The 26,367-nt window shown below is 38.2% G+C and overlaps 1 protein-coding gene across 6 annotated transcripts in view; it reads right to left on the reverse strand.

Annotated features, from left to right (window-relative positions):
• Positions 1–26,367, reverse strand: part of MAGI2 (membrane associated guanylate kinase, WW and PDZ domain containing 2) — a 1,340,829-nt gene that overhangs the window by 304,912 nt on the left and 1,009,550 nt on the right. For all 6 annotated transcript variants that reach the window (XM_078442525.2, XM_078442526.2, XM_078442524.2 and 3 more), the window contains exons 7-8: positions 24,102–24,159; positions 1,949–2,070 (exon numbers count right to left, since the gene is read on the reverse strand). In XM_078442525.2, the coding sequence (XP_078298651.1) occupies positions 1,949–2,070; positions 24,102–24,159 (180 nt within the window). The remainder of the gene's footprint in view (positions 1–1,948; positions 2,071–24,101; positions 24,160–26,367) is intronic.

Genomic DNA, 26,367 nt, shown 5'->3' on the forward strand with positions numbered 1-26,367 from the left:
GATAAAGAAGAGCCCAAATCATCCAGACACATCTGGATACATTTCTCTTGTTCTAAAGGACTCCGAGCAGGAGGTATGTGTGAGTGGCTGATAAATCCTTTAAGGGGTAAAACTAGAAAGCCAAAATGGACTATTTTATTTTTAAAAGAATAGCAGCCATGGTATGCTACCATCTTTTCAAAGGTCTCAATTGTTCAGAAGGACTGCCCGGATGTGGGAACTGAGTTAACTTTTGTTTATATTGTAAGATGCTATAAAATAACCAGATAAAGTTCTACTGACCTTGTTGTCTTTAGTATACTCTGAAAAGTGAGCAAAAGGCAAGCTGATATTTCTCTATATAATTATGAATGTAAAGGTAACACATTTTGTAACAATATTGTTGATACATTCAAATCATATCCCTAAATAATCTGAATAAAACTTGACCCCACTCATCTAGGTTTGACCACTAATTTGTTATAGAATATGCTTTTCCAGCTATGATCTGTACTAAACATATTCCTAAGCATATTAAAGCTTAAAAATAACAGGCTGGGAAATAGAATTAATATCTGCTTTAAATGCTACCTCAAATATGTGTGTGTATATATGTGTGTCTGTATATATATAGGCACATATACACACACTTTGGGTGATATGATTTGATATTTGCAACAGTCACCCTATATATAGTAACTTAGCTAACTATTTTGGTGCTTTTGCTGCTGTTACATTTTGGGTGATATGCAGTAGATATAATGAGTCATCATATTGGAATTTTAATTTATGTATTTATACATCACATATATCTTTTAAAATATTAAATATAATTCTCTATTTTACATTTAAGCTTATTTTACACCTCTCTACTATATTTTTTATTATGTTTTTAATATGAAATTTATTGTCACGTTGGTTTCCATACAACACCCAGTGCTCATCCCAACAGGTGTCCTCCTCAATGCCCATCACTGACTTTCCCCTCCCTCCCAGCCCCCATCAACCTTCAGTTTATTCTCAGTTTTTAAGAGTCTTTAATGGTTTGGCCCTTCTCTCTCTAACTTTTATTTTTCCTTCCCCTCTCCCATGGTCTTCTGTTAAGTTTCTCAGGATCCACATAAGAGTGAAAACATATGGTATCTGTCTTTCTCCGTATGACTTATTTCACTTAGCATAACACTCTCCAGTTCCATCCACATTGCTACAAAAGGCCAGATTTCATTCTTTCTCATTACATCTCTCTTCTTTAAAATGCAAATGAAACAAGCATGTAACTTTGCCATCTACGTTTCCTTTATAAATGTAACATGTACAATTGGAGAGAAGCTTTAGTGAGACCTTTACATTCATTGTGATTGTGCAGTAGTGGTAAGGTGTTCATGCTTTTGTTGACGAGCAAGAGCCCACAAGATGTGAAAAGTTTGTGCAGCACTCATCCCACTACATGGTTCCAAGTGTGGTCAAGTGCAGTGAGCAGCCTCGGACATACCAAAGGGCCAGGGCCTCCCTGTGCGGTTGCGCAGACAGTAAGACAAGTCAGTCATGCTGCGCGACCTCTCCAGCACAGCGCGGGGGCGGGCAGATTTGGGCCTGGGTAATGTTGATGAGGAGCCGTCTACTGTCACAGAGGAGAACAAGCCTTATTCTTGTGCGTGGTCTTTGAGGACAAACCTATGAGTCTCTATGAATCTGCAGTGCACAGTACCACTGTCAAAACCCATTAATCTCCACCTGGCAACATGCTGTACATTTCTACAAGGTACTGCCGGAGGCTTTAACTTAATCCATGGTTGCTAAGTGCATCCGTTTAGAAACAGAGCTACTACCCAGCTAAAGCTAATAGCGGGGTTTGGGGAAAGCACATCGATTATTTGAAACAGTCCAAGCTAAAGGCATATTTGGAAGAACGGGAAGTTTGATAGATGATTTTTCCCCTTGAAACGTTGCACGTTGACATGGTACTTACCTCGGAAACCTGGGGCCTGCAGGGGCTTTGTTCCAAGTTCTGTGTGGGGCATGTTATGCTGCTGTAGCTTCCTTTTTGCTTCCAGGACAGGGTTTTCAAACTGTGTTCTTCTATTTATGTGGCTAAAAAATAAAATTTCAAATTAGGATAACAGTGGGGCAAAGTCATTTAAGAGAACATATGTATAGCTCTACAGAGAGCAGACGATTAAGGGACACCTTATGTGATTAGTCAAGTCCCACCCCCCCCCCCCCCCCAAACTGCCCCGCATGAGGTCAGGCCTCTGCTGGGACTGGTCTGTGGACAACTCACATTTCTGTGACAGAGGCAGAGTTCTCAATAGCTCAATCATATATTATTGTATTTAAATCATGCATGATTCAGCCAAAGAACTAGAATGTGCACTTGCTTTCTGGTCTGCTGTGAGATGAGTTTGATGCATTAAAATAAATGGTCAGGGGTGCCTGGGTGGCTCAGTCGGTTAAGCGTCCGACTTCAGCTCAGGTCATGATCTCACGGTTTGTGGGTTCGAGCCTTGTGTTGGGCTCTGTGCTGACAGGGTGGAGCCTGCTTGGTATTCTCTGTCTCCCTCTCTCTCTCTGCTCCTTCCCCTCTCGTGCACTGTCCCTCAAAAATAAATAAATGTTCAAAAACATTAAAAAAATAAAACAAATGGTCAGCAAAGGAAATGTATACCAAATGGTGTTGAGAAGAGTATCATCTCAGCTTTGCAAAGGCCCCATATCTAACAAGATAAGTTAAATTCACTGATCACTAGTGACCAGCGTTCACACTTTTTAGAGTCAGACAGACCTGGATTGAAGGGCTGGGATATAGAAGGAAAGATTCCCAAATATATTTATGGAAGTTGTAGAAATGCCCGTAGGAGGGCTGATGCTTAGATAAATCAAAAGTAGAGTATTTACATTGGATATGATGAGATGATAAACTCATAGATATCAGACTCATAGCTGTGGATCAGCTAACTTGAGTCTTCTAGTATAAGAATCCCTTATAGTCTGCTTACAGTTTAATGAATTCTTGTATGAAATTTAGAGCTCCTTGTCCATGAAGAGGGTAGGAACCAACAACTCTGCCTCATGGCAGCACCACACAGCTCTTTCTGTAGGATATAAATGCCCCCATAAGAAGGCTGACATATACACTGGTTTTGGTTCTTTGTACAAACAGAAATAGGATTATGGTACGAAAGCCTGAAGAGCAAAGAGAAGGTAGAAGACGAACGAACAGGTCTGAGTACTTAACTCTGTTTTAAGTGTAGTAGATACATTTTGTCAATGTAGTTAAGCAACAGTCCTGAATTTGAATCATTGCTGTTTTAAAGGCAATGAGACTGACACATGGGAGGTCAGATAACTTATTCTAAATCTCCTGCCTACAAAGTGGCAAGGCTGGGATCTGACCATGCCTATTTCTGAAAGGCAATTCTTACCTACGTACCTTCTCTTTCTGATGTATGAGTTCACACTGGCAAGTGCACCCCCCCCCCCCCCCCGCCACAGAATCCTCTCGTTATGTCTTCTAGAAGTACATATTAGAAAGAAAAGGAGGCAAAAGAAGTGAAGTCTCAACAACCAATTTTCTATTATTATAAATCAGATACTTCCTAGTGAGACAGAAAAGCAGTTGTCAGAAACGTGATTCCATGGCTGCAGTATCTAATTACTTCCTCACGGGGGTCGGGGAAGGGTAGCTGCCTGCCACACAGGCTCTTGAATCAATTGGCCCTGGATTCAAAAATCTAGCTCCACCACATGAATAGTTGTGTGATTAAACCTTCATCTGTCGTATGGACATGATATTGCCTTCCTCCTGGGCAGGTTGTGAGGGTTTGATGAAATAGTGAGTGCTGGTGCAGAGGATCAAACACAGACAGCTCAGTAACTAGCAGCAGCTGTTACCGCCCTGACACCAGCATCACCATCCCATCCTTACCATCACTGTCAGCATTTTGAGTCCATAGGCTTTATGGGATTGGGGGGAGGAATTTAAAAGCCCTAGGCCTTTCTCTCATATTGCTTCTGGTGCTATTTAGGAAGAGGGTGCTTTATAGCAATGTTTTGGTAATGGAAGTCACCAGTACGGAGTCCAAAGTAAGTCTGCCTTATGTAAAATTCTTTCCAATTGGAGGTAAATACTACTGTAATGCTCTTGTGCACAAAGGAGTCACCGTGATCTGTGGCGTGTAGTGAGCTATGGCGTGTGATCTTTCAAAGCTTCTTCACCCTGGCAACTCTGATACCCCCACTCCATTGCAGAAGGATCAGAGTTTGAGGTTTCTCTTCCATTTTCTCCACTTTTCACGTAACCTGCTTGTTAAAATCCCCTGAAGTCTTCCTATTACCCAAAGAAATATCATTCCTGACTTTGCCTTTCCTTATCTCTGTGGCTTCACCTTTGCTGCATCACCACATGCCCGTTTTGCTTTGACACACTTGGAGCTACTCTCTCAATGACAACACTAGGCCAGTGCTCTTATCTTTTCATGTGAGATTCAGTGATCAATACTGCAGCGCTTGAAGCAAGACGACCTGGGTGTGATGTGGCATCTTGGACAAATTACTAAACTCCAGAAGCATCAATATTCTCGTGTGCGAAATGGGGACATAACTATCTGCTTCTTGGGATTGCTGTGAAGATCAGAGAAATAAGGTTTGCAAAGCACAGATACATGGGGAGAACCCCACAATTGTCAGGTCTTAGTTACTGTTTATTCTTCAAGGCCTAGCTAGTCTTTATCCCTATTATAAGTAAGTGCTGCTGTCAGGGTCATTATCATCACGATGCTTTTCCCATCTGGGCTTTAACTCCTTCCCTAGCTTCCCCTAGCTACACTGCCAACCTGTGTTCCACTCTTCCCCTTGGCTCTCATAAAACCTTGAACAGAATTCTCTTGTTCCAGTTTGTTTGTTTGTTTGTTTGTTTGTTTTCTTTAAAACTGTCTCATCATTAAGAGGATTTGGGAGCACTTTTAAGGCACAAAGTCAACAAAGTAAACAAAATCAGGCTGATGTTAGTTGAATCTAGGTAGAAGATCCATCAACAAACTTGATAATATAGGATCCTACTTGTTTACCCGTGTTATGTGACAAATGAGCTTTGAGCTTTCAGGCTGCTAATTCCACTGGAGAGAGAATCTAGTTATATTCCTCTGAGTATTTATGTTAAACCCAACATGTTCAGAGGACATAGTTACCGTTCCTGTTACCGTTATCTAGGTTTTGGATTAAAGAGGTTTTCGTGATGTGATATACAATATTCTAATGATAGTTTCACAATAATGAATTTCACGAACTATCATAACCATATCATACAGTAGTTTAATAATTGATTTTTGTGTGTATTTCCTTCCCTCTTTTTTTTTTTTTAAGTTCTTCAGTAGTCGCCACTTAATTGGTTTATTGGTTGTTAATAAATTTGCAACACAAGGAGAGGCCAAGGGTATGCCCCTAGCCAGGCTCCTGTGTGTGTGGGCTCAGATAGGAGACACTGCCCTGGGGCAGGGCACAGTCCCCTGGTGTCCCAAGGGATGGAAAGAAAAGGCCTTCACTTCTGAGGAATCTCCTGGATGAACACAGTGGCCAGTGAGCAAACAGAACCAGAGGAGCTAAATGAAAACAAGGGGGGGAGGGACAGATGAGCAGGGGTGGGGGAAGGCAGCATCCTCTGGTAGCCCCCACCCCTGCCCATGGGGGCTCATTAGCCTGTGCCTGGGTCCAAATTGTGCACACCTGTGTACATGTGTCATGTGTTCATCTTTGTATGCTAAGCAGTGGGCACAGTGAAAGACATTATTTTTTGGTTAAATAACTAAATGATGAGTGTGTGTTTTAAAACTTGTTTACAAATATATGTTAGTAATTTTGAGAAACCAAGAAGCTGCTTTGAAGTGTACTGAAGTATCAGCTTTCTTCATTTCCTGTCTGTTCTATTTCTGTTCTGCTAGGTCACTGTTCATCACACGAGGAAACTTATCCTCAGAAAATACATTATAAGAGCATTCTGGGATACATTTCTATATACAGTTGGGTTCCTCCAACTGCCACCTGCATGTAATTATTTCCTTAGCAAAATCAATGTGTGGCCACCTGCTTTATGGACACTATTTTGAAAATACTCCATTCATCATCAAAGTGAATTTCTAGAGTTCACAGAGAATGAAAATATCAATGAACCAGTCTGGCATGCCTTGTACCCCACAAATAGTGGAAGCTGGGTATGGCTTTAGTATCCTGAACTAATTGCTACAGAACATTCACATCATCATAAATGAAGTCATTCATTTAAAAGTTAAAATGCTCCCAAGCTTGAAAAGGCCTATCACAAAGAAATATGATTGTAGCTGAGTAAGAAAGCTTTGTCTTCCTTGTGCTTCCAAAATGAATAGTTTCAAGTCCTTTCAGCAAGGATTTGGGGGTCTTACAATGTGTACAAAGGATGTGAATGATAAATTCCACCATCCTTCTCATTGTTTAGGCTCTGTGAGATCATTGCTAGCTATTTCATCTTGCTTCCATATAGACCAGGAACCTGGGGTGCTACCAAGAGTTCTTGCCCTTTAATTATATCTAGCCTATTGTCATTGGTACTAATAGAATCTTTAGGTGGTACCTGCTAAGGGGATAAAAGCCATATTCTAAAGTGGGTATATTCTAACAACCTAATTTTCTTTTCACAAGAACTGCTGACATGAGATGCTTCCATGTTGGAATGGCAAAGGGATCAGGGTGTTCAAGGATGAGGTTCATCTTTGCCTTTGTGCTCACTCATTTGCAGCCTAACTGCCTCCTTTCACTATGGAAGGGAAACTTAAAATAAGTTCATCTGTGGCAGTGCTTTGTAGTTCTGAACAAACCTGAGGAGCTTAAAAACAAGCAAACCAACAAAAACACAAAGAGAGAAGACTCAAGCCCATGCTAAATCAACAGAGCCTTAATATCAGAATGAGCTATAGGCATTGGCATTAACAAAACTTCCCAGATAGCACTAGTGTGCAACTAGGGTTGCAATCTCCTCTGGAGTTAGACGCTGAGAAGGTGTGAAAAGGTAGTCGAATAAGGAATTTCTTGCCTGATAAGATTGATGTGGAAGTCTCCTTTTCTCTATGTGGCCTTGGGGAGTACTAGGAAATGCTATATTGGCTCCAGAGGAGAGGGCTTATGATATCACAAGTTTCACAACGTGCACGGAGTTGGGGGGGGGGATAATATTTGCAACTGATTGGATGATATGCTACTCAAAGTAGTCCCAGGTCAGGTTCCTGTTTGACTGCCACCTCCTTCACTGAGGGAATAGGAGAAACAGGAGTAAAGTTGGACATCCTAAGCCCATCAGTACACACAGGACAGGTCAGCTGAGGGTCATCAAGGCCATCATCTGACCCTCACTACCAGTGCTGCCTCCATTTTCCAGTCTCTTCATGCCCCGCCTTGCTTCTCCTGGGCTTTTGGAGATTAGTTCACAGTCACAAATGACATCTTCTGTACCCACTGGCTACTCTCCCACCATCTTGACTAAAATTGAAACTTTAGAAATAGACCTTTGGGTTGATGTGAGAGAGACAAGAGAATAGCTTTCAAGTAGAGACTGTACCGCAGCTGAAATATTTACAAGGTGGTCAAGGTGGTTACACGAATTACTTTAAGGTAATGATGAGGTGGCCAGCACTCAATAAATATTTGTTGAGTAAGTGCATGGATGGGAGGCAGGCATCCATGAAAGATAGATCTCATTGGTTTTTCCAGTTTAACTGTCTCGTGAAATATATCTTGTGACAGAACTTTATGTGAAGTTTAGGGCCAGGTCACGTGATAGAACCAATCTGCATTTGGTTGAAGACTCATAAAACCCCTCAAAACAGAAAATCTTCCAAGACACTCTTGTGATAGGTGAAAATGTCAGCCTACTATGAAGATGGAAGATTTGGATCTGAGAGGCTCATTACTAGTAGCTGCTACCTTGTGTTACCCTAGAAATGTGCTCATATGGAAAAGCACTATGTTAGGGACAAAATGAGGGAGCCCACAGAGGCAGCCACTCAGCATTGAGTGTGGAAGATTGGTTTGGGATTTTGGGTTGCAGCTTAGTATATCATTCCTTGTATGTAATCTTGCTTCTTTAGGGGTTTCCCAAAATGTATTTCACTTGGAGCATTTAAAAAAATATAAAATAATTCCTGAATGGAATTGGAGTGTGAATCTCCTGGTTCCTTGGAATTCCCTAGGTTTTCTGTGACCCCAATTCGGATTCCCATGCTTCTGGGTGGTCAGAAAAGTCTGCATATTACCTCCTCACATCTGAACCCCTAGACTGTAGCTACATTGGTGAACACATACATTGTATCCTCCCTATGCATAGTTTATTCATTTTATAACAAGCCTTGAAAAGACTCCATAAAGTTTTCTCTACTATGAAGTTTCAAGTAGTAAAAACTACTTCATGCCTTGGAAACTAAGAGAAGATAATAACCCTATGGGGATCTCCTGGGGCCAACCCTCTTCCCAGAAGGCAGGGTAGGATATTAACACCTTAATCACTATAGACATGTTGCTGGGATTCCCATCCAAGCTCTACTAGGTGTGTGACCTTGGAGACATCATTTACCCTCTTTGTGTTTCAGAATTTTTCATGTGTAGAGTTGGGATAAAAGTAATATCCACCTCATAGAGTACGCATATTAAATGAATTTAAGTGAATAAATCACTTCAGACCAGTACCTGGATATAAGTAGTCAATAAATGCTATCATGATTCATCAAATATTTGTTTCTCAAATACTCTTTGCTCAGCACTATGGAAGAAGGTGCAGGGAGGGGTAAAGATCAACCAGACATGTAGTATAGTAGGAGAGATAAAACAGGAACAAAAATAATTATAAAATAGGGCTTACATAATATAAAATATGCCTTACAGAGCTTTGAAATGCTAATTTTTAAAAGTACTAGTCTAAAGACAAATGTTTTAAATATATTTTATTTTAAAATAGGAGCTTCGGATAAATGGAAGAATTGAATCTATTTTACTAGGAGCATTTTTTTTTAAAAAAACAGAATAATTGAATCCCACCTCTGGAAAGATTTCTTCCCAATTCTAACACTTAAGTGATAATTTTCTTCCTATAAATGTCCATTCATTATGCCCTACTGTACCTGAGGGTAATGTGAGTTTGCTTTGTGAATGTGGGTGGGAAGATTGAGTTATTCACATATTACTTGCTCCTTCTTTTCCTGGACAAAAGGGTGTCTGACCTGGGGATATAGTGTGCAGGTGGGAGGCAGAATCATAGCTAACTGAGAAGAGTATCCACATATTAGCACTGAAATTCTCACAGCTGAGGAGTCTGTCCTCCATTTTTCATGAGTCTGAACTTACCAAATGTGGATATATTTTCAGATAAATGAACTCTCTCCCCCTTCTCCAGCAGTAGTGTTAAGTTACTTAGTTAAGACATTGACCTGCAATGTGTATTTTATATATAAGGGGCATTAATCTCTTATCCATTACTACTTACCAATTACACAGAAAACTTGATATTTTACTCCTAGCAGAAATAGCACTGTGCACTGTCAATCATGTCATGAAGCCCCCGGGATGTACAAGATACATAGACTCATTTTCAAAAATTTCAGAGCCACTGGGCATGCATTTAAAAATATTTTCTATCCATCCCCTTCTTGTTCCCATAAAACATCTCTTTTAAATATTATTGCTGGGTGCAATGTTATTATCAAAGGTATTTCTAAACTCACTTCTCAATTGAGCAAAAAAAAAGTGAATTATAAATTTAAAGGTAAGATAGAGCTTATCTAGAAGGAAACTAGAAGACTGCACTATTCCAGGATCTTTCTGTATTAAGAGCCAAGACTAATACATCATCTTCCACTGGTATCTGCCAACAATGATTGAATGGCTTTGTCCTTCAAGTCTCATATTTAAGTTCATTAATTTATCAGTGTGCCAGGCGCTGGGGACACAAACATGACTATGACACAATTCCTTCACCGACAGGGCACATTACTCCACTGGGGAGACAAACAAGTCAGGTGACCAGCCACCTCAGTTCCTAGGACTAAGGGATTTCTCAGGGCATGAGACTTTAAGTTTTAAAACTGGGACAGTCCTGGGTAAATTGGGACAAGAAGAAAAGGTGACTTTTCTGCTGGTTCAGAGAAAGCCTCAGAAAAAGGGGACACTGGAGGAGGCTCTAGAATGCATTTTGCCAGATGGAGAGGGGGCATTTGAGAAGGAGAGTAGGGGACACAAAAGCGTTTAGGAATATTCACTTTTGCTTAACTAGAGTAGAAGACAAGTGAATACACAGATGCACATGATTGCCTGTGGCTGGTGTGGGAGCCGGAAGTAGAGCAAGAGGATGAAAGCTACAAGACTGGAAAACCAGTTCCAAGTCATGGTATGGGGCTTGGTTTTGTCAGCAAGTCTCCCTACTTCCATTATGACTTAAGTCTAATGGATAGCTGTAGCTCTGAAAGTCTTCATCATGGAGGATATGCCTTATTCCTGAACTTGGGGGGGGGGGGGGGCATTATGAGTTTTACCATATCAGCCAGATTGGAAAATTGTGGTGCTCCCTAGAATTCTCAGTCCTTTCAGCACCATTTTACTGGTCACCTCCAATGCACTAGGTATTGTTCTTTCCTGGATGAATAAGAGGTGCTCCAGGACTATGAAGAATAACTTTGTCCAGGGAACTAGACATTATCATGTGCTGGGAGGTATGAGAATAACCTGACCTGTAATATACTCTGTGTGTTGAACTGGATTGTTATTGATTAATAAATTATTTATGTGCTGTTAAAATGTGAAGTCACGCTATAGTGTTAAGTCCTCTGAACTGCATACATCACTCACATATAATGATAGACATACAAAGCCATGGATACAGGAACACTTTGGAGCCTGATTCCAAGGACAGTCAAAGAATTAGCAAAGACACTCAGAATAGTGAGGAATCATGCAGACAACATCACCAATATCTGCAATTAACCAGGAAGGAGGAAGACAGGGAAAGAGTGCTAATAAATGGGGGATGGACAAGACTGGGGGCAGTATTGTGGCCGATTCTCACAGTCAACTGGACATGAAGATAATTCCAATTCCATCTGGTACCAAAACTCCCAACATTTCCAGGTCCAATAACCATAGTGAGAAAGATATTAAAACATATTATGTTTGACTATTGGGTCTTTATTACTGCCTGGATCGGGGGAAATCAAATATATAGCTATTCCTTTTACACACTGGAAAGTGATGCAGGAGGAACTAGAAAGCCAACCAACAAACAAAAAAACACTCTTATTTTGATACTTGGCATAAACTTTTACTATGATACCATGGGGCCTGAGTGTGGGCAGAAGGCTCTCGTTCTGGGAAGGTAAGGACCCTGGGAAGAAAGGCATGGGAAAAAAAAGAAAGAAAGTAGTGGGAATAGAGAATAAAGGTTTAGCAGAACTAAGAGCAAAGAAAGGTGGAAATGAATTACTCCATGGTTGTTTTCAATAGGTTGTTTTTTGCAGGACAAGTATTGTTGCAGAGTTTCACATAATTAGCATACAACGTTTAAAATTATGCCATTACTGTAAGAGCAAAGCTTCATACAGATTAGATGATAGTTCCATGTAGCTGTAATGGGGTATGTATTTTCACATAACGTGTTCGTTCCTTTTCATAATACGCACCAGGAAGGCGAATTTAGGCTCCCACATCGGGCTGAGTTTATATTTTTCATTCTGAATCGTTAAATAAAGATGAAAGGTGTGATGTTGAATATTTCAGAAGCGCATTCCATTTTGCAGTTTTAAAGTTACTTAGTTCCTGTTCTGATTTAAATTATTTAATAGATGCCACAATTTGGGGAGAAAACAATTGTTTGAAGAAAGAATGTCAGCCTTGTAAACAAAGGAGAAAATAAAGGGAGAATGGTGAATGGTAGAGGGAGTGGGAACTATTATTCATTGAACAAACACTATATGCCAAACCCTCAGCTAAACAGGCTCCATACTTTTAATTCATGTGGTCTTCAAAGTGGGTAAATGATTTTCTGCAGATCTCACAGCAAGGGGCAGGTGTGTGATTCAAGCCCAGCTCTGTGTAGTGCCAAATCCAACAATACTGATTTATGTGGTTCTGACACAAATACACACTTACTTTTCAAATGACATAATTTACATATATACAGGCATGGACTATGTTTGTAATCTTTAATATACTTTATCCAGGCAATTTTCAACTTCTTTTCACCAGAATTCATTGTGAAACTGGTAACTTTCACAGTATTGTAAATTACAACAGGGAAATGGATGCAAAAAGGGCAAAAAATTTTAAAATATGGCACATTATTTTGATTATGAAATGATTTTTTTTTAGACCACCCATAGATTATGTACATAGAAATGGGGACTTAGGTTTCATAAGAAAACGTGTGTGTGTGTGTGTGTGTGTGTGTGTGTGTGTGTGTTTTGCATACTGTGAAAAATGAAATGGTAATGAGAATATGGGTGAGGAACTAGGAGCCCTGGCTTTGCATAATGCGGTTTTTAAACCAGAAAAGTCTCCTTCAAGGATTGCCTTTCAGATTCACTGAGGGTTAATCTTAACTCAATTTACTTGAACTCTGCTCTTTAAACTGTGGAAGTCGAACATAAGTCATGTCTCTGGCAATTATGATATCGATCATAAGATGATTCGGCACTAATATTTATGAACAGGTTAAGGTTGTATGTGAGTGAGAATGAGGGAGTCAATAATAACACAAATATGCATATCTTGTCTCAAATTTGATAAGGGCATGTGAGGTCCTACTGAGGTCCAGTGATACAATAAGAAATGAAAATGAGATACTTACTCAGCGGGAAATTTCTTACATGGTAACACAGTGGAATCTAGAGAACTGCTCAACTCTCTCCCTGGCACATAAAGGTTATCTGTGAGCTGTGGACTCATGAGGAAGAACAGGGGTGAGGGGCGCCATCTCCACTCTCTGCTATCCTCAATCTCACGTGTGCATCTAGGGTTTCACTAACATTAAAGCCACTTACAATGAGTCTGAGGTGTCATTCTCTCCTAGTTTTGAGACCCAATCAGTATTCAGAGTTTAAGCTACATTTGAAGGTGGAATCCACCACTCACTACCTTTGTGAAGTTCCCCTGATACCTCTGAACTGCAATGGCCCATCTGTAAATATCCTACTTTCCTCATGGGACTATTTTGAGGAGCACACAGAAAAACTGTATGAAAGCATTTAAAGATGGAACATTATGGAACTTTAAGTTGATTTTAATGTTATTTTATATTTAGAGTATGAGAGTTAACTAGAGCTTAAATATGGACAACATAAAGTCTCTAAATTCCTGTCCTGGGCTGTAATTCTATTCTCACCTTGTAGTTTGATGGCTTGGCTTCTAGAAGTTTCTCCATCCATGAAACATGAATAATAGCATCTAACATAAAGTTTTGTGGTGATGATTTAATGAGTTACATAAAATACCAACTATCTACCAAGTAGGTAGGTACCAACTTAATAGATGCTAGCTATTAATATTACTTTTCTGGGTTGACTAATAGTTACTAAGTATTTACACATTAAGTCAATGTCACAAAGTAAACTACTAAGTAATGTTACAGAAAAAAAAAGAAAATAATTCCTATCACTTTATCTATCTGAAAATATATTCACCTTTTTTTTTTGCACCTGATTAAAATGGAAGAAAGGGAAGTAAGAACTGGATGAGGGGACTTTGTCAGCCTCCATACGTGAGTGTTGTGCTTAATGGAAATCTGAACTAATGTTTTAACATTATGATGAACTTAACAAATGGTGCTTAATAAGCTGTCAGAAACTACATACCTAATGGTGAGTTTCTTCTAGACTACATTAGTGCAAAACTAATTTCACTGGTTCATCACAGCAAATTGACTTTCTTTTGCCTGTATGTAGTAGAGCTGGCTAACCTTCTAAGCCACAGAGTAGAGTATTTTTTTTTCCCCTGACAATTTTGAAGTTCATCTTATGTAGCTAGATTGAATTTAAATGTGAAATCTTATAATACAGATCTTTTTTAATCCACCCGTTTTTAGTATACAATTAGCTGGATCTATTTTAATATCATTTGGTCTAATTAAATGCAAAGTCACCTGTTAAACACTAGTAATAAATAATGTTTAACAATATCGCTTCACATCATAAGAAAGGGGAAAACAACATTCCCTTCGAATGTATTCAGCTTTGATAATAGTTCTTGCCCTGACTTTTTGTTTATAAACTTATATTTATCTTTCTGCCCTTTTAATGACAATTGTAACCACCATCTCATGTCTGTAGATATGAAGTACATTTATATTTTTTCCATAGCTCTGTGAGGAGATTCTATTATAATAATCCACCCTTTTTGGAAGGCTTCTTTCCATAACACTCATGTGATGGGATGGTTAAAACCATTAAAATAAAATTCAAAAAGTGGTAATGTATGTTATTGTCTAGCCAAATAACAAGTGGAAATTGAAAGAAAATGCTTTCAGATTTTAAGTATTCTTTGATCAGCAGTTATAATGAGAAAATAATGAGGCTCACACAGGAAAATGGCCAAAATTATCCTTGTTAACACAAGGTACAGTAGATATTCCTTGAACTAGCAGAGACCTTAGCAATCACCTAATCCAAACCGCTCATTTGACAGATAAAAGCCAGGGAGGTTAAGTATAATTTTGCACTTGCCTGTGAATTCAAAATCATGGATGCAAAAAGGACAAGTATTACTAACATCATGGTCTGTGACACAGCATGAATTTTGAACACCATTATCTGCATACTGAAAAAGACGAGACTAAAGTTCTCATGTGGGGGTGGAGGGGCATTACATTTTACCCATTTAGGGTGACCATCCTCTATTTTATTCAATAATAGGCTGCCCAAAGGATGACATCAATAGGCCACTTCCTGGGTTTGACTAAGTTCCCTCATCCCTGACAGTACTAACATCTCTCTGAGCTGAATGTGATTCTAGTTATGTATCCATTAAAGATCTAAAAAGGCCTAAATGCTAGCCAAGTACTTTAATTCCAGAAAGAATTCTTTTCTAACACTGGGGGAAAAAATGGCTGTGTTGTTTCAGTATGCTAGTTTTCTACTTGCTGTGATCCTGAGGGATTTTTAGGATAATTTTGACTCCATGGAATTTTCACTTTATGTACTAACTTTAGAACTTAGTCTAAGATAGGATTCCAAAGTATGTGATGATACGGATTGGTAGCATGAGACAACAATCTGCAGTTTACCCACAAGAAGCCTAGCATGTTTAATCCAGAGAGAGAATAGCTAAACTATAGAAGCTAACTGTTCTACAAATTATAGAATAATAACAGTGATCTTGGGGTGCCTGGGTTGGTCAGTCGGTTAAGTGTCTGACTTCAGCTCAGGTCATGATCTCATGGTTCATGAGTGAGATTAGCTCAGAGCCTGGAGCCTGCTTTGGATTCTGTGTCTCCCTCTCTCTCTGTCCACCCCCCTCCTCTCTCTCTCTCAAAAATAAATAAACATTAAAAATTTTAAAAAGAAAGAATAATAGCAATGATCTCTTTATGTGTTATATAACATTGCCTTGGCTTGGCAAGAGGCAAACAGGATTGTCCAGTTGAAGATAGTAGCAGCTTTCTGATGTGTTGCCTTGCTATGAACCCCATTGGACTGGAGTCCCCTCCTCCAATGGCAGGAACAGCAATTCCCACAAGGCTGTAGGTCTTCTCAGTGCAGGAATAATATCCTCCACACAGCTCATATCCAGCTCAAAGGGTTGTCTGCAACTGCCTTGAACAGCAGGTCCCCCAAATGCAGACTGTCTTCCCTGCTGTTCCCAAGGCTATTTTCGAGTTCTCATGGTCCTATAAAAATGGTGGAGAAGGAAGAAGCATGATCTTTCCTCAGGAGCACACAGCATGGTGTTTCTGGTTGTGACTACTCCTGTCCTCTTTCTCCCTGTAATGCTGAGGGCTCAGGGACTGTGTCCCTCACACTGCTGCCTCCATGACAAGTTCCTCTGCTCTGTTCTACCTGGTGTGCTACTGGGCTATATGCCTATGCTTCACCTCTGCAGGAGCACCTAACAAGAGCCTGATTTAATTTGCTAGATTCATAAAAAAATGCCTAAAGACAAAAAAAAACCCCAAAGTTTTACAAATATATTCATAAATATATTCATAAATATATTCTCAAAGAAAAGTTGATGCTGGAGTAATAATTCCCCTGTCTTTCATTACTGACTTCAAGACAAAGAAAATAATTCATTAGAATTGTAAAAATTGTCTTAAAAAACATTTATATGTAACTCTGATGCCAAGGGTGAATAATTCATTGTTATTTCTAAAATTCCATTTGCAATTAAACCAATTTAAACTTCTGGATGCTCAGAACATTCTTTATTTGGAACCTGAAGGTTTGTTAAATAAGGTGGTTTATGAGATCAAAGAGTTTCTAATAAGAGTGTTTTTAATTAGAAGTTTTCTTTCCTTCATTTGAAAAGACATTCAGGGGAGAAGGTAACTAGAATACAGAACACATTTTGATCATATTAGAATGAAGCAGCAGTGGTGAAGGGCCTCACAGCATGACAAATTATCTCTGATCTCAGGTGAGGGATGGATGAGGGGTGTGCATTCAGATCCCGACTGGATGGTAGTGGTAAGAAGAAAGATTGGACATGGGACTTCACTTTGGTTGAAAGGATCATAGTTTAAAAATATTTGAGGGAATCTGGCATAAAGAGTAAAAGGAAGCCATAAGCCTTTCTTCTGATCTGTGGTTGAACTGTAGTGTTAGGAAAGTAAATTAATAGCCAGTTGAAATTTATATAATATGAGTGAGTAGTACAGAGGAGGTAAGTAGGAATCGCCAATTACATACTATCAGAAATGCTAATGTAGGGTGCCTGGGTGGCTCAGTCAGTTAAGTGTTCAATTCTTGATCTCGGCTCAGGTCATGATCTCATGACTTGTGAGATCGAGCCCCATATTGGGCTCTGTGCTGACAGCATGGAGCCTGCTTGGGATTCTCTCTCCCTGTCTCTCTGCCCCTTCCCTGCTCATGCGTGTGCATTCTCTATCTCTCTCTCTCTCTCTCTCTCTCTCTCTCTCTCAAAAATAAGTAAATAAACATTTATCTATATATCTATATATCTATAGCTATATATTTTTTTTTTAAAGAAATGCTAGTGTAAAATGCAAAGAGGATGTGTATGAAGCTAGGGTGTCCCTCACTTATAAGACCAGATTGCTTGTTTCTTCCAGGCTGAAAGGAGTGACAGCACAAAGGAAGAAACTGGCCTGGCTCAGAGCAGAGGAGGTAAAAATATAAAGCTGCTGACTTAGCAAAACAGTTACTTGTAGTTCAGAAGAGATCAAGTGCCCCACATTTATTTCAATAGACCTGTTCCCTTTGTTCAGCTGTGAAATGAGCTGATTTATACTTGTTTAATGAATATGAGAAAATATTTTGTCAGGTAAAGACATTTTATATTAGTATAGAAATACAGCTACTCTACTGAACAGTCTCTCTTTGCTATATAGGGCATCAGACTTCATCAAACTTCAGCCTAACTGGCCAGATGTCCTTGGAGAACTCAGTGAAGTCTTCAGAGGATTGGTCCCCTTGTTTGTAAATGTTGTGACTGTCATTTGGGATAATGGATGTGAAAGCACATTAAAAGTTAAAATAATGCCTTGTATGGAAACCAATTTGACAATAAATTTCATATATTAAAAAAAATAAAATAAAATAATGCCTTAAACATTACTATTTCTACTATTACTTTCACAAATCCCAGCTATATGAGATTACATATACAGTAGATAATTATGACCAGAATAATGTCCTTAGGAATTAGTCTGAAACCTCAATCCCTTTGGAAGCCACAGAAGCATCATACTCTGCAGTCCTTGCTTTATGATTTCAATGGGCTTACAGAATGATCACTAATTCTAAAGAAACACCGTTCTTTATTCCATGTGGCATGCTCTCACCATGAAATTAAATGGCATCTTCCTTACAAATCAAATCATTTCCCTTAGAGTTGTTCACTTTTGGGGGTATAGTGTAATCATGAACGAGCTGCAGAAGTAATGCCATAAGGAGAAGCCTTATCCATGTTATTGGGACACACAAAATAAAAATAACTAACATTTATTAAGCACTTGCTCAATACGTGTCAATTGCTAAGCACCAACTGTGGCATGAGACTATCCAGGTTCAAATTCTGGCTCTATTATTTAGCACCTGTAAAACTATCTGTACCGCAGTTTCTTTCTAAAGTGAGGATAACAATACAGACTTCAAAGGTTTTTTTGTTTTTGTTTTTTGCGAGGATTAAATGAGCTAGTATGTGTAAAGCGCTTTGAATACCACTTGGCATGTGGTAAGCTCACAATAAAAGGTCTTCCTCTCCTCTCCTCTGTCCCTTCCCTCTCCTCCTCCCCCTCTTCATCCTCCTCCTCCATGATGTGTCTACTCAAGATCTCCCAGCTGGGAAGCTGCAGGACTGGCATCCTGTGAAACTCTGTAGCCCATACTCTTGGCTACTAACTGATAGTAATTGATATTACCAAATGCTATTGACAAGATTTGGAGTTCACCATAGCATAGAACATCACGGAGCAAGTGCATGGTACTTCAGTTTAACATCTTCTCTTGCATACATTTGTAAGTTGGGGAAAGGATTTCTTTGTTAAACAGCTGTTTTGATAGCATTAAGAAAAGTTTGCCATTGTTTGACAGAAAAAAACTGAAAGTTTGAAAAAGTAACTTTCAGTATAGGAAAAAAAAGTCTCTAAGGACAAACAAGATTTTAAAAGGGTACTCTTATCTGTTTATTTCTAATTGGAAATGTTTTACCTTCATGCTGACTTTTAAAAAAGTCTAAAGTTGGGAAGTTTTTTCTTGGAAAATTTAGAAAACTACTCAAAGGCATGAAGGAGGGAAACATTCTTAAGATATGGTATTGAGTTAAAATCCTCCCTAACCGCTTTCCAACTTGCAACATCATGACGAATACTCACCATTAACCATGAAATGAATGTGATTTTCCTTTTACATTTAATGTTACATTGAGGATATTATGCAGTATCTTTCAGACTTTCTGGAATTGTGTACAAGTAACATTTTATGGTAGCAGATGCGTGACATCACATGAAAAACTTATAAAACCTTTACATGAAAATCACATCTGTCAGTCCCCACTATCATTTTAACTGTGGTTATATGGTGTGCTTCTCCGTCTGTGACAGAGGAGGCAGCTTTGCCTGAAAGCTGTTCCAGGAAATTGTGTCTTCTGGACTAGCTAGTTAAGCAAATTGTATAACTGCCATTGAAACCAAAATGTACCCAGCAGACATAATTTCACAAAAGAGGAGAAAAAAACCACATTTGTACAAAAGTCACAGCTGTTCAACTCTATATTTTGCACTTTTCTCATTGAAATTTTTTTTTCTCTTCTGTATGAACAGTGACAGTTACATTTCTAGTTAGCAACTGTAGGCCTTCTTAATACATTGCTAAGTACTGTGCTATCATGGATTTGGTGTCTGTCAGAAGAAATTGGGCTAACTTCTGCCTGCTGCTCCATAGAATAGAAACTTGGTCCATCTGCCCTGTCTACAGATGAAATAAGGGAAGATGTTGAGTAGGGCCCATTGTTCTCTAAAATGCAGAGCTGTGTGGCTGCCTCTGCTGCTCCAAACTAGTGCCAACATCCCATGTTAAGGTCCACACAATATGAACTCTTCTTCTTTCAGGTCTTACAAATCTTAGTCCTGGTGGTCACCTTGTCCAGAGTCACTCTCAAGTCATTGCTAATGGAGCTAAAGGCTCAGAATGCTTGGGTCAGGAGATGGTCTCAGGATGCCTGGGTGGCTCAGTTGGTTAAGTGTGCAGCTCTTGATCTCGGCTCAGGTTCCTGGGATCGAGCCCTGAGTTGGGCTCTGTGCAGATGGCGAGGAGCCTGCTTGGGATTCTCTCTCCCTCTCTCTCTGCCCCTTCTCTGCTTATGCATGTGCTTTCTCTCTCTCAAAATAAATAAATGAACTTTAAAAAATGTAAAAAAAAAACGTCTCGCAGGCTGTGTGCGACATGACCTCCCCTTGTTGGACACCTTCCTTTCACTGTGAACCTGTACTAGAGGTGGGCCAGGGAGATGTTCTCTAGGGACCCCTCATTCTTCTTAGTGATGAGTTTCAGAGGCTTGTTCAGACCATTACAGGCTTATGCTAAATTTATGGGATGCATTTCGAGCAAAAGCTTGGAGTCTAGGCTCTACAGTCAGAGTGCCTGGGTCTAAATTACAGCCATTCCTCTCAATAATGTGTGATACTGGTTAAGTTACATAACTTCATCAGCTGGGATTTTCCTATCTCTACACTTCAGACAATCTACCTCCTTATCACTATAGTGAGAATTATAAATGTGGTAAATAAAGGCTGTTGAGCACTTAACCCAGTTCATGGCACATACTAGGCACTCATTAATGTCAACTATCCTGATGATATGGTAAGGATGATGGTGGTGATAATTTTTCTGACTTTTGAATATAATAAACCTAAAATCTTAAAAGTGATTTTGCACAGGACAGAATTGTGGCATAGAAGGGTAAAATCGGTAATAGTGGTCAAAACCTATTCAATTCAGGTTTTTCAGTTTCGAGTTGTATGAACACTTTCCTCCTATAGATCGCTGGAATTGCTATCTGCTTGTCTGAGGCTGACAAGGAGTATGAGTGCTTGTGTAACTGGGCCAGAGGCACAGGCTCATTTCAATCCAACATGCCCTGCTGACGACAGAGGGTCCACTCTGAAACTTCTGCTCCCAGACACTGGTCTATTTGAACAGAGTGACAGGCTGCTAAGTTAGACTTCTAGTGTCCCTGCACAGGCTTTTTTGGCCACTAGGTGGGAAGGTGGAATGTTTGTCATATTTTGTAACCATACCTCTAATTGTGTGAGTGTGTAATTAAACACCAAAAAAATGATAGCTCTACAGAAAACCCGCTGTCCATCATTATTAATAGAATTCGTGAATCAACATTTTCTGGACTACAGATTTACAACGAAGACCATCTTGCTCTGTTTCATTAGCTGAATATTAATGTTACAAATGTATATGATTCCAAGATATTGATACCAATGTTATCACTACAATTATAAACAGTGTCTTAATCTAGGTATATTGTATCTTATATATAATGATAATCTGTAATGAAAAGTTGACATAACAACTTAAATTAGACATTTATTATTTTTTGGTATAACTGTATGAAATTAGGTGGCCTTTATTCAACAGAAATACTTTATGGGCTGAAAGTGATGAATAACCACTACACTCAATATGCAGTGTTTCCACTTCATACAGTTTCCACCAATAAGACTACTTTAGAACCAATACATACCTTGTGAAAATAACAGTGTAATAGTGATGCAATTCACATTTTTTTGGAACAGTTAAAACAAACCACATAAATAGATATATTCCAGTTAAAATGGACAAGTTGTCTTTGTTGTGACAGGAGATATCCCTGATTTTAAGTAATGTTTATATTATATAGGATAAATGGCGGTATTTTAATTATTTTGATAATTTTTTTCAAAGGACATTTCTAAGAAATATTGGTATATAATTATACTTAAAAATTATCTTCAGATTTGAATTATCTGTCTCAATTTTCTGGTTGGTCAGATACACCCCACACATCTACTAATTGGTGTTGGTATGTGTCACGGAATCATGTAATGGGGAAAAAGCCATGACAAGTGGTAGAACTGGATGCAACCTAAAGGAAGTTAAAACAATCTGACTCACTAAGACCTGTGTGTATGATGTCACGTTCACTTGAAATCCAAAACTACTAAATATGGTGGTCTGATCTAATGATATAAGATGTGACAGGGTAAATTATGAATAATTTTCTGACTATGGTGGTGATACATGAAAAATTAAGTGGAGACATATAGACAGAAATATAATTTAAGCAAAAGCAAATAAGAAAAGACAATCATTTGGAGTATAAAGGTAATTAGGACAATTGTCTTTTAGGGTTACAGCTAGTGTCCAATTCAATAATTAATTACAAGGGGTCTACCACAGCAGATCTTTACTTGAACAACACGAACTTCAATGATTAAGAAGGTAGGAAGCATTACTTTCTGATGTGTTGGGTGTCTCACCTCTATGACAGACAATTAAGACAGGGAAGAAAAGTTTGAGTTAAGTATTATTTTCCACATTGAAGCCAGCTTGCAAGCAGTTGAAGGCATGGGAGAACAACCTGAAGAATTAGAACAGGGTGGGGGCCAGAAAACTATGTCCAGCAGGACAAATTTGGCCAGCTGCCTATTTTTGTAAATAAAGTTTTATTGGATGATAGCTATACCCCTTCATTTAAGTGTTGCCTATGGTTGCGTTCAAGCTACAGTGGCAGAGCAGAATAGTTATGACAGAAGTCATATGCCCCCCCCCCCCGCAAAAAAAAAAAAAATTGCTATCTGGTTCTTACTGGAGTTTGCTAATATTTGGACTAAAGAAAAAAATTCTTATTCAATGAATTCTGTAAGGAAGTGTATTAAACATGAGATCTGGTTTGTCACATACCTCAGTTTTCTTTCCTTACATGGAGTTATCTTGGATTTCAGATGTAATATCTTGGATTCAGATTTAGTGAATTAAGACCAGCTAGCATTTATTGGAGACCTATAATGTTGATAAATTAATCCAGAAGCTGCAGCTATATTATTATTAAAATATGTGTATCTTAATTGATTAACAATATAGTAGAACTAAGGGGGAGGCTTATAAGTATACGCAAGTGATGTCCCTTTATTTTTGCAATTAGTGATACCTCCAGGAATTCATTTTACTTTTTGCATCTATTGAGTATCCCCTGACATTAGAGCACTAGATATTATGTAAGAAAATGGCACGTGGTAAATGAGGTGAATTCATCTTGACTTGAAATGACTGACAGTGATGCCAAATTTGGGGGTTTTCTAGATGAAGATGAAGGAGATACTCAAGGGCAGGAAGCTTACAGATCTTACTCATCATCACCTCCCCAGCACAAAGAAGGGCTTGACACTTAGTAAAAGCTTAGTAACTAAAAAAAAAAAAAAAAAAAAAAAAAAAAAAGCTTAGTAACTGAATATTATTACCAGAACAATTTAGCAATAATGCCATTGATCACTAACCCTTCACCATCTAGATTATTATTGTTAAAAAGAATGTGATTAGAGAAAACAGAGTTAGATCTTGATAAATAATGTGAACACCTCTAGTTTTTCAGTCCTTGCATCTCTTGGGTAGTAAACTTCTCATAAGCAACATGTAGGCTTTGCTATTCACCCAAGAACATTAACAACGTTACACACTAGAAAGAATAAAAAAAATTCTCTACCAGAAGAGGGGGTTCTAGAAAAGTAAGTTGCATATTTAACTTTTGGAAGTTATGAATATTACTTGATTTTCCTTAATATATATAAAGCCCTAATAGGGGCTTTATTTGAAATAAAACAATGTATGGAGGGGTAACTCATATTATACCATACATATACATTACATTATACATGTACATATACTATACATTAAAGCAATGCAACCTCCATTAGACAACATAAAAGTCCAATCTGCAGAAAGAATACTATTAATTGGAAATGGGGCCTTAAAAGAGAAAAAAAAATTCTAAATTTTATTTCATCCTTCAGCTGGAAAATACGGCTGCTTTATTTAATTGGTTTCAAAATCTATTTTAATAGAAAATCTCTTTTGCACAACTAACCAGCTCCCAACATTTTGATTGCAAAATGAAGGGCACTTACTTTGATAACTTTAATTATCACTCACTTAGAGGACAGTGTGAAACACTTTTCCAATTGGTGTTTCAGAATCATGAGTCAAAGGAAAAGAATGACAAATTAGCCAGCTGGAGAAGGAAAATACAGCTAGCTGGTGATGCTTGAGTCTTTGTGGATATTTCAAAGTAAGATGAAAGAGAAACAAAAGGGCTGTTAGCCACACATGCTCAAGAAATGAAATACTAACACAATTTCACAACATGTTAATAACAAGTTAATAGCAAACTTAAAGACTTACTCAACATAATAAGTGCCATATATGGGATCATCAATTTTTTCCCAGCCATATGGAAGCTCTGAAAAATAAAGAGTTATTTCTTTCAGTAAATAAGCAACAGATATCACAATTTCTAATAAAAAGTAATATAATTTAATTGTTCACGTATTGCAGAAGCAGTCTACCAAAGTGGAGGAAAGCATTCAGAGTCAGCACTAACATTCTGACACGTATTGTAGGAACTATAAGAAGCACTGACTTGAAAATTGGCAGTTAAAACACAGAGCTCTCTTCTCTGCAGATATACTGCTGGGGCTAGCTGTTGATGCCACGCCAAGCGGTAGGATGGCACGTCATCACGTTATCACCACTCAGGGCAATACAGAAGGCAGACTGCTTTCCTGACAGTGCATACCATTTTCTTATTTATTTGTATTGTTAAAAGGAGCATTTCAGGATAAAGATCATATTTTCAAAATACCTTTCTGAGGATAGCAAATAGTTTCTGATGACTGAAACAAAGGCATTATAAGTTCTCAGTTGACATTCCACAATTCAAGATGGTTAGCTGGCTGTTCTCTCCACACAGGCCAGATTTTGAATGCTGCCAATATACTCTCTGGGCATGGTTTTCAAAGTCTAAAATTTTGAACCCCCTTTCCTTGGCAATATGATTCATATTTTCTATTCTTTATGGTTAATTTTAATATACACATTTAAAAATATCAATAATACTGTACATGCTTCTATAGGCAAAAACATGCTATTTGAAAACAAGATTTATTTTATGACACTGTTTTCCAAATACATTGGAGCCTTTATGATTATTAACACCTATAAATATGAAGAGTATTATATTTTTCTTTGTAGATATTAATTATACACGCATAGCACTTAGAAGCTAAGGAAGATATATTGGCATGCTTTCAATGGTATGTTTAAATGAAATTTAAAAGTTTTGTTATTACAGTAATAACACATGTTCACTGTAAGCACGGCACAGTTATAAACAGAAAATTAGAATTATCTGCAGTGTTGCCATCCAGAGATAATCACTGCTAATATTTTGGTGGATATCCTTTAACTATTTTCATACGTAGGTATTTGTGACTCATTTTTTCAGAGATCAGATCACAGAGTGCACATCATTTTCATAACCTGTTATTCCTACTTGACAGAGTATCAAGGGCATCTTCAATGTGAATGAGCATTACTGCAGAATGCCACTTTTAGTGGCAGGTGGTGGTCTGCAGTATGGCTAGGGTCTGTACAACACTACCTCTTCTGTTATTGAACATTTGGGACTTTCCGGTTTTTACCTGTTATATGTCACCTGTGTTGGACTCACTAAACCTAAGTCTTCCATCATTTTCCCGGTAACTTAGTCATAATAAATTCCTATAGGTGGAATTTTGGATTAAAGGGCATCTACCCTTTTATGGCCTTTGATCTAAATTGACAGATTAGCACTGTGCTACTCATGAGATAGAACAATTTATAATCTCACTGGGGGTGTATGAATAATTTTGTTTTTCTGTACTATCGAATCAAATGCAGGTCCACGATTCTTCATCCAAAACTTTTATGGACAGTTAGGTTTTAGAATTAAGAAGTTTTCTGATTTTCAGACGTTAACACGATGCAAATGTCTTCTGTCCCATAACACTCCAAGCAGAGTCTGGGGAAGCAGTTTTTAATCAAATACATGAGCATTTATGCAGCCAAAATTATGTGATCTGTACCAAGAGGCACACATAAGGACTACTTCATATCAGTGAGCACTGTTTTGTTTCCAGAGTGTCCAGGTCAGGTCACATTTTGCTGCCAAATGAGTTACAAAAGAGTTTTAAGAGCTTTTGAATTTTTGGATATTCAGATAAAGTATTGTGTATCATTATTTTAAAAACCAACCACACTGATTTTAAAATGGCAACTTGTGGTTGGTTTAAGTTACCTTCCTTGGGTTGCTAGCTAGTTAGAACAGTTTTTGTAGGTTTATCCTCAGGCAATTGTGTTTTCTTTTGCACATTTCTCATTTTTAAAAGTCAATCCCTAAGAGTTTTTTATGTATTAAGGATATTAATCCTTTGTCACATGTTGCATATGTGTTTTTGAGTTTGTTTAGATTTAATTTTGAACATTTTCTTTTACACATAGATGTTTTAAATTTTATTTGGTAAATTTCTCAGCGTTTTCACTTAGGTTTTGTCATTGGAGCCTACTTAAATACTGAAGATATTTTTCTAGTGTTTCTTTATCTTGTTTTAACATAAAGTCTAAGCTATGC

Source organism: Panthera onca, chromosome A2 (genome assembly GCF_046562875.1).
Source record: "Panthera onca isolate mPanOnc1 chromosome A2, mPanOnc1 haplotype 2, whole genome shotgun sequence".
Lineage (NCBI taxonomy): Eukaryota > Metazoa > Chordata > Mammalia > Carnivora > Felidae > Panthera > Panthera onca.